General features: G+C 41.6%; 2 protein-coding genes across 9 annotated transcripts in view; one reads left to right on the top strand and one right to left on the bottom strand.

Annotated features, from left to right (window-relative positions):
- The window catches only part of LOC118368327 (regulator of G-protein signaling 6-like), a 64,178-nt gene extending 60,362 nt beyond the window's left edge, over positions 1–3,816 (top strand). For 3 of the 5 annotated variants that reach the window (XM_052496867.1, XM_052496869.1, XM_052496868.1), the window contains exons 15-18: positions 428–520; positions 815–856; positions 1,071–1,130; positions 1,388–3,816. In XM_052496867.1, coding sequence (XP_052352827.1) covers positions 428–520; positions 815–856; positions 1,071–1,130; positions 1,388–1,438 — 246 coding nt within the window. In that variant the 3' untranslated portion in view covers positions 1,439–3,816. The remainder of the gene's footprint in view (positions 1–427; positions 521–814; positions 857–1,070; positions 1,131–1,387) is intronic. The other 2 variants (XM_052496871.1, XM_052496870.1) reach the window with 2 other exon arrangements.
- Positions 3,817–3,903: 87 nt separating this feature from the next.
- LOC118368328 (zinc finger protein DPF3-like) overlaps positions 3,904–16,264 on the bottom strand; it is a 54,635-nt gene continuing 42,274 nt past the window's right edge. For 2 of the 4 annotated variants that reach the window (XM_052496872.1, XM_052496873.1), the window contains 5 exons: positions 10,586–10,675; positions 8,806–8,869; positions 7,397–7,527; positions 6,694–6,822; positions 3,904–6,589 (listed from right to left, as the gene is read on the bottom strand). In XM_052496872.1, coding sequence (XP_052352832.1) covers positions 6,392–6,589; positions 6,694–6,822; positions 7,397–7,527; positions 8,806–8,869; positions 10,586–10,675 — 612 coding nt within the window. In that variant the 3' untranslated portion in view covers positions 3,904–6,391. The remainder of the gene's footprint in view (positions 6,590–6,693; positions 6,823–7,396; positions 7,528–8,805; positions 8,870–10,585; positions 10,676–16,264) is intronic. The other 2 variants (XR_008093031.1, XM_035752349.2) reach the window with 2 other exon arrangements.

Raw genomic sequence — 16,264 nt, 5'->3', positions numbered from 1 at the left:
GAATGCATTCGGTTTTCAGGGATACAGTTAATTCAACCAAGCTTCCTTTTCCTCTGAAAAACGGATGTGGAAACTCAGCTCAGTTGTCTTTTTAGGCCTGCTATGTTAGGTTAGCCAGGGCCTAATGGGCCGAGTAATGCCTATGAATAGCCCATGCATTCATCCTAGATTCCTTAGGTTCAAACTGTATTAGCTTTGTTTGATGGTGACTGCCTGATGGTGCATTAGCGTGGATGGCTCTGTGTTCACTCAGCCCTGTCTCGGGAGACTCCTCCCTCCCACCCTTCGTACCTCTCCCTCCCTCCCTTAGTCCCTCCATGTTAGCACGCATGGTTAACATTCAGCTCCCCCGTGCCTTCTTACATAATCTCAACTCTCCCTGTCTTTCTCCCCCCCTCATCACCACCACCTCTTCCCTCTTCTCCAGGAGCACATCTTCAAGTTGATGAAAAGTGACAGCTATGCACGCTTCCTGAGATCTAACATCTATCAGGACCTCCTGCTAGCCAGAAAGAAGCCGGTGAGCTCTACTATAACTAACCCTAATCAGTCGCACCCTCCACCTGGGATATTGTGCATTTACTAAATATGTTTGAAAGCACTCCATCCTTTTTTGTAAGAGGATACATTTATAATAAAATCTACACTTTCTACAAATACTATATCTCCATTTACATCTAAACTGAGACATTAGCTTACCTTTGCTTGATTAGTTTTGTCACTTATTATATTCTTTGACTCCTTCAGATTTATACATACAATCATGGCTCTCTAAAACAGAAAATAAAGCAAGTGCTGTTATACTGTGTACTAGGATGATCAGCACCACAGCAGATCAAAGCATCATCTTCTCTTGGTGAGCAGCATCCCTGTGATATCTCGTCCCCTGAAAAGGCACTCCCCCCTGCTGGCCTGGTCCCTAGCTTCTCTACCACAGCCACTGCTTCTGGCTTCATGGCCTAAAATGTGTTTTGCCTTGAAACGCTTCTAACATTCCCTCATCTCCTCCCTTCCCCGTGTCTCTCACCGTTTCTCACCCCCACCCAACCTCCACACCACCCTGCCTCTAGTCACAGACAGAGAGTGAGCAGGGCCGTCGTACCTCCCTGGAGAAGTTCACCCGCAGTGTGGTAAGTTACCAGAAACTAGGGCTGTGACACAGGCACGCGGTCCAACGAAGACCTTTTTCAAGGTCAAAATGATTGTGAAGGCTAGTAGTACAGAGGTCTTTTACTTGCATTTCTTTTTAAAAAATCTGAAAAGTACAGGTAAGTGCTCAACATGTTGGCAGGGATAGCTTGTCTAAGTACTTTCTTGGCACAGCAATGTACACAGACTGCATGGTTTTTCAGAAACCCAGCCACTAAGGTTTGTTTCCATCTTCCAGGGAAAGTCTTTGACGGGCAAGCGGCTGACAGGGCTGATGCAGTCCTCCTGACACTGCCTGGGCAGGAGGGGCACAGACAGACACCCCTGGTGGGGTCATGACCATGTGGGGAGAGGGGCGTGCCGGGGGCAGGAGGCCCTCTTCTGAAGGGTTACAGACAGTACCATGCAGAACTGGGGTTAGGAATACTCACAGAATTACAGAGGAATGGATCATGCCAGCCAGGGCCTTGACCCACTCACTACATGGCATGCATACAGTACAGGCACACACAGTTACAGTAGGGCGACATACAAGCTCAAAGAGTCATAATGTGGTATATACATATATACATTTCCATCTGCCCTCACTAGGCAGTCAGCAATAAAGACAGCAGGATAACAAATCTCTTTTTTATATCTATCTAAATCTATGTCATATTTTTTCTTATACAGTACACCGCATAATCCTGTTCACTGATGGAAATGTAAAACCTGTTATTTTTTGCAGTGATTGGGAATATATTTTTATTTGCCCATAAATCTAAGGTATTATAATTGTTATTATAGAAGACCGGTGAAGTAACTTTGAGGGAAATTCTCCATGCTTCATTACATTCCAAGAGTAGGTATAAGGCCTTGATAGAGAATCTACAATGAAGCATTGCATGTTTCATCAAAACATTTAGTTTGTTTAGAATTCATGCTGTGGTTGGATTTTTATTAATTGAAATCATGAAGTCCAATTGAGGTCAACGGCTTATTTCTGTAAGGAGACCTGGACAAGAAAGCTCTAGTATTTTACATAGACGATCATACACTCTGGAACACCTACCATTTGATTCAATCAATATAGATAGCTATAATGTTTCAAAACCCTATCCCTTATGGAAAATGTCAATGAGTTTATACATTTGTGATTTCAGCCTTATTTAGTATTTTACACGGCATCATGGGGTTTACATATTATTCTGGACCTATTCAAACAGATACATGCCAAATAAGTGCCACATCTGATCAGTCGCAGAGATACTTAAGTGACATTCACATGCCTTACAGGCCCCTAATGAAAATAGCCCTGCATCACTACCATCTAATGGAGTAAAAACCATGCACAACCTCTGTGGAACATGGTGGCCTGCCCTGCCCTATAACAGGAGGTGTGGCAGGAATATTTATTTCATGTCAAATTATTTATTAACCTTCTTTAACCAGGGGAACCCATTGAGACCAGGGCCTCATTTCACCCCGCAAGCAGAGGTGTCCTACAGTATAACGTTTAACAGCCTACGAAATTAAGTTTTATTCAGTACTAGCCTTTCTGTTGCATGAGTGTCAATGTAAACCATTACCTACATGCTCAGTCATTTATCCATAGTCCAGTCTTTTGGTCAGAGAGATGTGTATGTGCTCATCATGTTGCAAGCCATTGTTATTTGCCAAACAGTGTGGATGCTTGTTAGGGAAAATGCTCTGGCGGAATGGAGTTTAGGGAGTCTGAGCTGGGGAGTAAAAGTCACGTGAACAAAGACCCATCAGTCTGCTTGATCCTCTTCTATCTTCAAACACAAAAGGGAAATTCCCTCGAGCCCCACCACTGAACAGAACAGGAGCATCACTGCTGAAAGGACAAACTCATGATATACACCTGACTGAGATATTGCATCCACCCCTGGAACTGGAACATAGAGTACATACCACTTCTGCCCTCCCAAAGTCCTGAGCTAGAAGAGGGTATCATTCACAGCACAACAACAACTCCCTCGTGTGGTGGGAGGGGGGGGCACATGATCAACTCAGATCAAAGTTTATTGGTTGCATACACAGTTATGCCAGAGACAATATGAAATACAAATCGAGAGCTAGGTACTATAATGTTCAATCTGCATTGTCAAAATTCAGTTATTGACAGTTCTGTTCAGTGTTCTCTATCTATATAGTGATCTAAATAACACAATTCATGTGAAGTTAAAAATAAAAAAATTGCTTAGAGCGAAGGGTTCGGAACTTTAATGGCAATTATATCAGAATCATCTTTTTTTCAGATAGAACGTTACAGTCCCAAGTTCTTGAAATACTGAGAATTATTTCAATAATTGTTTCAATTAGAGTTGCTGCAATACACTGTACTGGTTAATATTTATGATTATCATAAACTGATAACCTCTTGACTGTAAGGTAGAGATGCTTCATGTATTGAGTCAGTGTTTAAAAATATTGTCGGCACAAACACAATAGTGTACAGAGTGCATTGTATATAAATCGACTCTATAGATTTCCATTATCTAAAAGCACATGTTATGGTATGGGCACATTACTATGCATGTAACATATCCAGGGAATTTGTGCTTCTAGTTTCTCAAACAGCAAGATGACTATTATCGATGTAAAATACCCATGCACCTGATATCTTGTGGGCACCAAATAATAAAACCTTTGGACCTCTGTCTACATGGTGACCTCTCATTTACAGTATGTGGTAACATTGTAATGACTACAATAGTGTTACATAGGACCGCAGACAAACATCCACAAATATCCAGAGGGCAGCGTCTCATTCTTTATTTTCTTTCAATACAATAAAAATAGTTTAACAAAGACTTAAATTCTCTCGATTTGAGTTATTTACAGTTGAAGATAAAATGACTGGTCAAGTCCATTTCATCTCTTGGCTCTAATTCCGACCCCTGTGCTTCCTTCTAACTCAGGAAGGCTTGCTAAGAGCTCTGGGGTTATTGCTGTGTCTGACTCTTTTATGAGGTATACAAGCTATGCACGAGTACATGATTGGTGGTGATGACACTTGTTTCTATACAGCCAGACATCACTGACTTCCATGAAGTGTTGGTTGGAAGTATACTGTATCATGCTGTTTGTTCGAGGACGTCACAATTGAGAGAAAAACAATGACCATAATAGCAACCAGGTTGTCATTTAATATGACTAACTTAAGACCTTTGAGGTAACCATGGAAACACAGTAATTGATGGAGAGGTTGTTGTTGATACCAAAATAATTCTCCATTAGAAGTCCTAAAAACTGGATGAACGGGTCCCTGAGGGAATTCAGTGTTAAGAACGTTTATGTGAGTGAGTGTCTAGAGTCAACATTTAAGACACAAAATATCTGATAGGAAATGATCTGATGCGATTGGTCAAAAGACCAATAAGTAGAAGAAAGATCAGAATTGGGCTGCCCGTGTAAACGTAGCTATATAGCACTTAAGCAAAATGTAAAAAATAACATTGTTTTACAGCTTAAAGACTCCTTCTGCAATTGTAAGCAACTATCCTTGCATTATGCACACACGCCTTGTAAGTGATTCTGGACAAAAACATTTGACAAGTGAGTCAGAGGAAGGAGAAAATATGGAGTAATGTGCCCATGAACTTGGTTGGGCACAGTTCAGAATACTGGGATTTGTTAGAGCTGGGATCACTAAACGTGTTATTGTGATGACTAAACCATAGGGATACAATCACATAAGGCAGGCAGGGGACAGTGGCTGACAATGAATGCATCATGACGCAGAGAGAACAATTAACAGCAGTACAAATCATACGCCTGAGTAGAAGTAGGTATTGTAGAAAGACAGAGGTATAAACAAAGCCCGAACAAACAGAATAATAAAATATCCACCTCTCACCAAAATGACACTAACAACCCAAACTGTCAATATCGTGTTCAAAACAAAGGAACATAGCACGATTCTAACTTCAGGATGAAAGGGATTCAAGAACGCTCTTGATTTGTTTGGCCTGCTCAAGTGACATTAAAAAGAGTAAGAGAATGTCTAAGTAGTCCAGAGGTTTTGTTGTATAAGTGACAGAGGAAGTCCAGCACCGCCGCTATGACAGGGGCAGAGGTTAAAGTTCAGGGTGGTTCCAGTGAGGTCACTGGGTCATCATGGCTGTCAGAGCTGGTTTCTTGCCTGGGTCGCAGGCTGGCACAGTGATGAAGTTAATGACGTCTCAGTGTCACATTGGATCCCGCTGGCTGGACATGGTGGCCACAGCCGTAGAGGACGAAAACACAGGAGAAAAACAATACATTCTCAGGGGGGAAATTGCTTCAAAAAGAGAAAATATCTGAGTTAGGGAGGATTAGGTTATGTGGTCGCTGGCAGGCTGGCATTATAGCGGTTGGACAGATGGCTGTTTGGTGGCTGACTGTCAGACGAATAGGGTCTTTGGGCCCAGTGAAGGGGTGTGTGGAGGCCCAATTGGGTCCTGAACCTCACCCCTCACTGGCTGCAAAGCCCCCTGGGTCCTCATGCCATGGTACTCCTACAAGAGACAAATGGGTCAGATTGTGGAGTCACACACACTCCAAAATAGCTGGCATAAAACCAACAGTTGTTTTTATCTTTGTTGATGGCAAATGCAAGGCATGAACTGATGGAATAAGAATACACCTTGTATTTAAATGAGAAAGTACTGTACTATGTTTGAATAGGACCTAGGTGCTTACCTTTCAGCTAGCCATGCCCTGCGTCTGGTATAACCCTCTGTTTAATTCACACATCAATCCTTTGCTTCACGCCACTCCAGTTTCACATTATTATAATCCAGAGGGTGAAACAGTGGAAGTCTTTCCAAACTGCATGGGTAGTGACATCAACAAGTCGAGGGAAGGGGTTGTGTTGACATTCATTCTTCATCCAGACATTGTCATTTAACTAAATTTCAGATAAATTATTGGATTTTATTTTCTCTGGCAAAACATCCCAAAAAGAGCATAATTATATCCACATGTTCCAGTGTTTTTTTCATAACATATTTGCCTTTTCCGCTCCAGTGGAAAAGTAATCCAAGAAATTCTTTCCATTTCACATAGGGAGCAAGTCATTTGTCTAGAGACACCTTCAGTTGCATTCAAAGTTAATGTAAAAAAACACATTCATAAATTATTAAACAAGGTTCAGTAGATAACAAAATAACACTTCTTGCATTTCTCTCCTGAAATAATCACTTTAAATAAAAACATTTAAAAATAAGCAGCAGACTTTTGCCAGAGGTTATCCATATTAAAAAGAGTCTTTAAACCTAGAAAGTTCTTCTCTATCTGTATCGGTTGGGCGTCCCCTTGCCGTTTGACGAGGGCTCTTCAAGCTCATCGTCCTCAAAGCCGTGAAACGTGGACGTGTCACTCTCCGAGGTGGTGCCAAACAGTTCCTCTGCCCCAGCAAACGGCCTGCTGTCCTCCTTCTCTTCTGGGCGGCCAGCTGGCAACAACAAGATGACAGGATGATGGTAGCACATAGCAGCTACAGCACAGCTTAGTCATAGTCATGGTTTTGGATGCTGTGTTGCAGAGCAGGGTACTCACTGGAGCGCCGGCAGACTGAGCAGGGACCCCTCTCCCCAGATTTACCCCTCTGCTTGTTGGAGCCTGGGGTGCACCGGCATGAGTCACAGTAGTTATTGGTAATGGCAGTACTACCTGGACCCTTCTGACCTGCAGAGGATGAACAGAAGGCTGGATCAGCTAGATATGAACAAAATTAAATGAAAAAAATGGTGTTTTCAAAGTCCTCAGACAGGGTTGACCTAAACATTATGCGTGTACATTGTTGGTTAAAAATGGGGCTTGTGAACTTGCACCGAAGACAGAAATCACATGTTGACAGCCCAGGGGAGGTGGTTAGCCATGAGGCGCAGGTACACCTGTGTGGTCCTTCTGTAGCTCAGTTGGTAGAGCATGGCGCTTGTAACGCCAGGGTAGTGGGTTCGATCCCCGGGACCACCCATACGTAGAATGTATGCACACATGACTGTAAGTCGCTTTGGATAAAAGCGTCTGCTAAATGGCATATTATTATTATTATTATTACCTGATGCACTGTTACACCTACAGCTATCCCTACTTTAGCTAGTTGACTGCAACAAAGCTCACATGAATATGCAAACTGCATACTAGGAATAGCCATGATATTTAAAAACACACATTGGCTCTCTGTGTATTTCTATTTCTGTGGATGGTGAAACCAAAAGAGAGACATTTTAGAGGCCTTGAATATCAGTTTGCGTGCCTTACGTTTGTGTCGGTCAGAGCGCTGTGCGGAGGGTGACCGGGAGGACTCGGACCCCCTCTCCTCTGCCAGGTGGGAATGGGTGTAGTGGTAACTCAGCCCTGTACGGTGCATGTAACGCTTCCCGCAGACTGGGGGGGGGCACAAAACACAAACAAAACACTCACTTCTCTTCTTAGAACATGTCTATCAACACAGAGACATTAAGTATTGCATCTTTGTGCCACTTTCAGAGCTAGACACGCAGGGATTTGGTAAAAATTCAAAAAGACCTTCACATCACAATGTTCCCATCACTGCACTGAAAACATTAGGTTCGATTTCAACATTAGGGACACTGGTAGTGTCAGGTAGTATGTTTTCAACATATGAGCATTCATGTCATTTTTTGTTGCACAATGGCTTTATCGCATCTTCAAGTATGCTCAGTAAGGTTGCCAAATAAGGTCATATCTGGTCATATAAGGTCATATCTAACAAAACATGCTTTGAGAATTTCAACAAGTTGAGTTCTGTAAATAGACTGATAGGATCCAAATGGTGGAGCTTAGCTTATCTGTTGGAGAAAGGTATGAAAATACAGGGAACTGGTTCACACCTCAGTAATACGGAACACGATCAGGAGAAACATAAACCTGATGTGGGAACAAAAGTGTTTCAAGAGTCACACAACATGGACTCATTGTTTAGAGAATGGATATATAGAGTACACCAATAAGATCACGGAGAATACTAATCAACTACAAACAAATCCACATTTCCTAAGATACCAGTAAAAGGCAACAAGTCCAGATACCAGACGCCGCTGTGTTTAACTTATGCTTTTGTTGGCATCTCTCTGAAATTGAGAAAACACAAAGCAAAAAAAATAACCAAAAAAAGGGCATGAGTATGTCCCACAACAACAGAAAATCCATAACTCCTGCATAGGTTTTCCACATGCAAATGCAATGCCTACTTGAGACAGTGACAACGCTGTCTCCTCTGTGCTTCTCATCTCTGGTAAGAAGCAAGTGGAAACACACATGGCTCTGATAAAATGTGAGAGTTCTCCAAGGGGGATTTGAATTACTTATCTACATAGTGCTGAAATGTTAAGGTTTCATTTAGTTGGAGTTAAGACCTGATGGCTAGATCGTTGAAATGCTGTCCTGAAGGCACCACAGCACCTAATCTCTTTGTAGAAAGACATCCAGACCAGAGAAATCCATATCCATTTTTCTGATTAAAATAGACTGTTTAACCAGCTTGCAGAGACATGGTAGTACCATCAGCTCTCTTCAGAAGGTCTTTAACAAAACCAGCCAGTTGAAATGGAGATCAAATGTCTCATGACTGGATGATATCATAATGCACCTTTTGATACGATATGTGAGGGCGGTTGATCATTATTTGACTCATTTACTTACTGTCACAGCTATATGGCTTGTCCTGGTCATCCATGTCTGTCCTCCTGCGGCCTGAAATTCGACCCTGTGGGGACAAAACCACCATCACCATGGTGACCAAGGAGACCACAGCGCTAAGCCAGCAGAAGTCATAAAGACTCAGTGATTCAAGGAAAGTGGCAAGCAGAAGTACATGACAACAAAGTGTCATGCAAATGAAAAGGAAACCTACAGTATAACCCCATATCATACTAAACTAAAAATGTCCAACCGACAAATCAGAAGTGTTTCCACAGGCAAACACTAATACCTGTGAGATCAAACTGACATTTTCCTGCCAGCCAACAACTGCATATGCTAGGATATATTTCTACCCATTAGTTGAAACTATGATTTCTTAATTTTTTTTTGTGGAAAGATACACATGAGAGAATAGAAAGGGGGGAGGTGATTTGTATAAGAATTTACATTTTTGTAAAAAAAAAAAAAATGTAAGTGAAATTTCACTTGCAAAAAAAGCAGCCAACAGATAAGCAAATTTCTACAGGTGCATTCAACTGGCTGGCAGGGTAATAGGTTAGATGGTAGTTCATAGCTACAGGTGCATTCAACTGGCTGGCAGGGTAATAGGTTAGATGGTAGTTCATAGCTACAGGTGCATTCAACTGGCTGGCAGGGTAATAGGTTAGATGGTAGTTCATAGCTACAGGTGCATTCAACTGGCTGGCAGGGTAATAGGTTAGATGGTAGTTCATAGCTACAGGTGCATTCAACTGGCTGGCAGGGTAATAGGTTAGATGGTAGTTCATAGCTACAGGTGCATTCAACTGGCTGGCAGGGTAATAGGTTAGATGGTAGTTCATAGCTACAGGTGCATTCAACTGGCTGGCAGGGTAATAGGTTAGATGGTAGTTCATAGCTACAGGTGCATTCAACTGGCTGGCAGGGTAATAGGTTAGATGGTAGTTCATAGCTACAGGTGCATTCAACTGGCTGGCAGGGTAATAGGTTAGATGGTAGTTCATAGCTACAGGTGCATTCAACTGGCTGGCAGGGTAATAGGTTAGATGGTAGTTCATAGCTACAGGTGCATTCAACTGGCTGGCAGGGTAATAGGTTAGATGGTAGTTCATAGCTACAGGTGCATTCAACTGGCTGGCAGGGTAATAGGTTAGATGGTAGTTCATAGCTACAGGTGCATTCAACTGGCTGGCAGGGTAATAGGTTAGATGGTAGTTCATAGCTACAGGTGCATTCAACTGGCTGGCAGGGTAATAGGTTAGATGGTAGTTCATAGCTACAGGTGCATTCAACTGGCTGGCAGGGTAATAGGTTAGATGGTAGTTCATAGCTACAGGTGCATTCAACTGGCTGGCAGGGTAATAGGTTAGATGGTAGTTCATAGCTACAGCTTGTCTGGTTTCCATTGTCATCAATGTCATAGTAACAGTCTGTATGAAGGAAATGTTTCTCAGGACAGGTATTTTTTTTAAAGCTTATGACTGAATTGTGATGGGGGAAAAAATACTAATCTATAATGTAATTCTGTCAGTATAAATACAATAGTACTTAGCCATGGTACCAAGATGATTTGATGCATTATAATTAATTGATTCAGCTCATTCTCTAGCACTGAGTGGTATTCAGATAACAGGAAGTCCTCACAGCACAGATGCCCGGATAATGAATGCAAATATAGTACCAGTGAGGGACTGAATCCATTCATTAATTATTAACTAGGGCAGTCATGTGCATTAGCAGTAGTTCACTACAGTACAGTATGTCACTGTGGATCACCTACCCTGCTTTTTCCTCTGTGTCTTTTTTTGGGGGTGTCCACGTCATAGTCGTCATGGTAAGCATCTTCAGCTGCGTCAGCCTCCAAGACCCTCTGTGGAGAAAAAGGAATAGAGAGATCTCCCCCTTGTCTAGAGGTCAAAGACACTGCCTGAGGAAGTATGAAATAAGGTAATAAAATGTGTCCAGGATAGATGGCTGTAATAAAATATGATAAGGCTATAAACCTCTTATACTTGCTATTTGCATTTTTGAGCACGTTATGACAGTGTGCCCTTATAAGGGCTGACCCCATTTAGCGACTGGTCGATGGGCTGTTGGTCGACCGAGATTTATTTAGTGGAGCAGTCAATTATTTTTCCGGGGTTTCATGGTGCACCAGACACCTGTCTGATTTGCGGTGTCTCAGGGCACAAATCCATTGTAGACGACATGGGGATGGCACAGTTTATCCCCCTAAGACATGTGATACTGCAATTGTATATGGTTATATTACTGTGCTTTCGGAAAGCATTCAGACCCTTGACTCTTTCCACATTTTGTTACATTACAGCCTTATTCTAAAATGTATTGGTTTTCCTCACCTACACACAAACAATACCCCATAATGAGAAAGCAAAATCTTATTTTTTAGAAATGTTGGAAAATGTATTAAAAATTCAAAACTGAAACACATAAGTACACATATGTATTCAGACCCTTTACTTGTTGAAGCACCTTTGCCAGCGATTAAAGCCTTGAGCAGGGGGAGGCAGGACAATGCCTTAAACCCTATTCGGTCTAGATGAGTTTTACTTGGGATGGTCAGGTAATGTAAATATTAGAGATGCACGATATAAAAACTACGGTGAGCATATCGGAATCGGCCGATATTAGCTAAAAATGCCAACATCGGCCCGATGTCTAGTTTAACGCCCGATGTGCAAAACCGATGTCAAACTTGACGTGCATACCTATATAAACGCAGGTATAGGATGTAATGATGCCACAGAAAATACAGCGCTACACAGAACTAAAGCAGAAAAAGACTCAATCGCACACTTCCAACAATTAAAAACAAGTTCAAGTCGAACAGTCATTTGAAAGAGACAACAAGCGAGACAACGCAAAGGCAAAATCCATTAAAACCAAGATAATGGAATTCATTGCCCTTGACAATCAACCGTTCTCTGTCGTGGATGATGTTGGCTTTCGCCGACTGGTCGAGCACCGATACACACTACCGTGTAGGCTCTATTCTTTCAGATGTTGCCCTACCGGAGTTACACGGTATTGTTGAAATTCACATCCATGAGCTACTTGCTATGGGCGTCACTGCTATTAGCTTCATGACAGACATTTGAACCAGCGATGTCAGCCCCATGAGCATGCTGAGTCTGACAGCACAGTGGATCGACGAGGATTTCATACTGAGGAAAACCGTATTGCATGCTCAAGAATGTGCTGGTTCTCATACCGCTGCTGCCATTTCAATGGCATTTGAGAGCATGTTTGAAACATGAACACTCCTAGCGCCATTCAAACAACTGACTAGAGAAATAAGCTCATCAACTGTGTCTGCAGCAGACATGACACCCTCTGTCATGGCATTGAAACGCCTGCTCAAAAAAATGCCGACAGACCGTGGGGTTAAAGCTTAAAGTACTCGAGGCTGTGAACAAGCGAGTCGGTGGCATTCTCTGAGCCTCTTTACTGTGTTGCCATCATCCTCGATGCTAAGTACAAGGACCGCTAATTCGATGCAGACAAGAAAACAGGGTTTATGTGAAATGTTACAGACACAGCTGGACAAGATGGAAACGGACACAGTGACAGTGCGCAATGGGGAAGAGAGGCCACGGACAGACAGAGCTGAAACTTTACTGCTTGACATGTATGATGAATTCCTGGTTGAGAATGAAACGACTGAACAAATGAACAACAGCACAGCAAGTAAGTGAAATAAATAGGTTTTGATTATGTTTGAATGGTAATGGGGACACGTAAATGCCAACACGTAAATGCCAACTAAATAACTTTCTGGTAAGTGTGGTGTGTAACCTATAAACAGACTAAACTCTTCTCTTATCGTTGGTTTCTGTGAGGAAAAGAAGCATGGGGGCACGCTGAAACTAATCGTCGGATTACTTTAGATTTCTAGAAAGTGTTTTACTCAATTATTTTGATCAGTGGTGAGCTCACCCGTGATGCGATTAGTTATAAATAGTAATCGCTATTAGCTAATTCATATTGTAGTTTGTCGGCTGAGAGTTACACAAATATGAAAGCTTGTGTTGCGTCAATCTTTCCTCAGTTAGCACTAGGACAAATGTAGCCTACATGATTGTGTTATGCTATAGATACTTCTGTGAATATCTGAACATTGTATCCAAAAATAAACTGCTTACATTCTGGACATAACTTTGTAAGCAGTGTGTTTTGGTAAATAGTTCGTGGGAAAAAAAGTGTGGCCAGCTCAAATGCTGATTGTTGAGTCATTTGAAACTGGCCGTTCTAAATAAACATTCTAATCACACGGGTGTGATCGTACGCTTCAGGGACCACTGTAGAATGATCACACCGGTGTGATGGTACGTGTGAAAGGGTTAAGGGGAAACATTTAAATGTCTTGGAATGGCCTAGTCAAAGCCCAGACCTCAATCCAATTGAGAATCTGTGGTATGACTTAAAGATTGCTGTACACCAGCGAAACCCGTCCAACTTGAAGGAGCAGGAGAAGTTTTGCCTTGAAGAATGGGAAAAAAATCCCAGTGGCTAGATGTGCCAAGCTTAGAGAGACATACCCCAAGAGACTTGCAGTTGTAATCGCTGCAAAAGGTGGCTCTGTAAAGTATTGACTCTTGGGGGAATAGTTATGCACGCTCAAGTGTTCTGTTCTTGTATTATTTGCTTCACAAGAAAAAAATATTTTGCATCTTCAAAGTGGTAGACATGTGTAAATCAAATGACAAAATAGAAAAAAATGCCAAGGGGGTGAATACTTTCGCAAACTACTATCTACAGAAATAAGATAAATAGGCAGCAGAAGCAGGATCTGAGTGTTTGTTTAGCACCAAGCTTCATGCAACAGCAGAATGTTGGATAAAGCAATAGCAAAGATTTAAAAACACCCAAATCTGTGAAAAGTTGTATTAAAGGCCATTTGTTCATGTTGGAACAGACTATTATTACTTAATATATTTAGTGTTGTTTACACTGTTCCAAACCAGCATAACAATATTGTAATCTAACACTACCGGTTTGTCTGTTTGTTACCTTTATTTAACTAGGCAAGTCAGTTAAGAACAAATTCTTATTCTTACTGCCTTGTTCAGGGGCAGAACAGTGCGGGGATTCAACCTTGCAACCTTTGTTACTAGTCCAACGCTCTAACCATTAGGCTACCCGTCATCCCTAAAATAAATGTGTATTTATATAATATGCATGCAGCTCTTACTCCTATACCCTCCTTTTTCTTGATTTCCTTATTGTTATTACAATTATGATGATCATCATTATAATAATAAATCATGTTGTTATGAGAGCGCACCCTGTTTAGTCCCGTAACTTACTTACATGCTAACCAAACCGCCTGCGTGCGCCTTCGCGCGCATATTGATTTTGTTCCCCCACACCAGACACGATCAGGACACACAGGCTGCTTTTGCAACAGCTAATGGGGATCGTAATAAAATACCAAACTCCGAACTAATTATAATGGGGACAGTTCGAAAAGCATTAACCTCTTAGGCCGCCCCATCCCGCATACGGGATCGTGACTACAGCCTCAAGCTCATTACCATAACGCAACATTAGCGATTTCTGAAAATTGCAAAATAAATGAAATAAATATGCCTGTCCTCAAGCTTATCCTTTTCTTAACAATCCTGTCGTCTCAGATTTTCAAAATATGCTTTAGAACCAGAGAAAATCAATAATTTGTGTAAGAGTGGTGATAGCTAGCGTAGCATTTAGCGTTAGCATTTAGCACGCAACATTCACAAAAACCAGCAAAGGGATCAAATAAAATCATTTACCTTTGAAGAACTTCAGATGTTTCAATGAGGAGACTCTCAGTTACATAGCAGATGTCCAGTTTTTCCTGAAAGATGCTTGTGTAGGACACAACGTTCCGTTTTGTTACTATGCATTTGGCTACCGAAACTAACCGAAAATTCAGTCACCTAAACGTCGAACTTTTTCCGAATTAACTCCATAATATCGACTGAAACATGGAAAACGTTGTTTGAATCAATCCTCAAGGTGTTTGGTCATATATCTCTTCATTGAAATGCCAGTCCTAGACACGTGCATTCTTCTCTGATTCGGATGGAAAAATACTGGGACCTGACTTTTGCGCACCAATTTCCACGCAGACACCATGCGGGACACTTGGTAATTGTAGGCTCTTATGGCCAATCTTCCAATGATATGCCTACAAAGACGTCACAATGCTGCAGACACCTGGGGGAAACGATAGGAAGTGTCCGTTGATTCCTGTGCCATTCACAGCCATATAAGGAGATCATTGAAAACGTGCCTTCAAAAATCCTGTTGATTTCCTGGTCACTCAAACATCTTGGTTTTGCCTGTAGATATTGTTCTATGGCACTCACAGTGAAAATCTTTACAGTTCTGGAAACGTCAGAGTGTCTTCTTTCCAAAACTATCAATTCCAAGCATAGTCGAGCATCTTTTCGTGACAAAATATCGCGCTAAAAACGGGCACGTCTTTTTATCCAAAAATGAAATACTGCCCCTAGAGTTCTAACAGGTTAAACATTTGTCAATTTAGCTGGCTAGCTTGATGTTGCTAGCTAATTTGTCATGGGATATAGACATTGGGTTGTTATTTTACCTGAAATGCACAAGGTCCTCAACTCTGACAATTCCACAGATATAACAGTAAACCGAATTAGGTTCTGCTCCTTCCTTCAGGCTTCTTCTTCTTATTATTATTTTGGACTTAATATGGCAGTTGACAACCAACATTACAGCATTACTACAACTTAAGTTCATCTTTCAATCACCCACGTGGATATATGCTTCTAAAAACCAATGAGGAGATGGGAGGCACCGGATTTGCACCGCGTTGAGTGTCACAAATAGAACCGACTTCTAGTTTAGCGCCTAGCCACGCAGACAGTCGCTGACGCCCGCGAGCAGTGTGGGTGCAATGATTGAATAACATGTATATTCAAACTTATTTTGCAATGCTCGCAGACTCTCTGGTACACTTATTTACTGTTGCTTACAGTTTCAAATGGTCAGAATAAAGTATAATATTGTAATCTAACAGCAACTGTTTGGCACAGAATACTCACACAACGTTCGCTCCTATACACTCCTTTTTCTTGATATGCAGTAGTTCCCACAACTAAGTCAAATGTCTTCCACACATCTGACTTCCCTTTCTCCTCCTGAGCAACCAGTAAACATTCACAGTTTTCGACTTTCTTTTAGACGTCCTCCACATCCATTTAGCAGTCGACATTACTGTATTCGGAGTTAGTTATAACCACATTTTAAAAATATGATTATGATAGGCTATAGGTCAGGCCATATTGGACACATGCATGCGATGCTTACATGTTTCACGTAAAGAAAACAAGGGTTGAGGGAATGTTTCTCCTAAAGAAATTAGAGATTTAGGTAAAATAACTTTTCAGTCAGAAACATGAAAAACTAAATGGCTGGAATTATG

This window comes from Oncorhynchus keta, chromosome 35, assembly GCF_023373465.1.
Source record: "Oncorhynchus keta strain PuntledgeMale-10-30-2019 chromosome 35, Oket_V2, whole genome shotgun sequence".
NCBI classification, from domain to species: Eukaryota; Metazoa; Chordata; class Actinopteri; order Salmoniformes; family Salmonidae; genus Oncorhynchus; species Oncorhynchus keta.
Note: the sequence above shows the minus strand (reverse complement) of the source record. Positions and strands in the feature narration are given on the sequence as shown.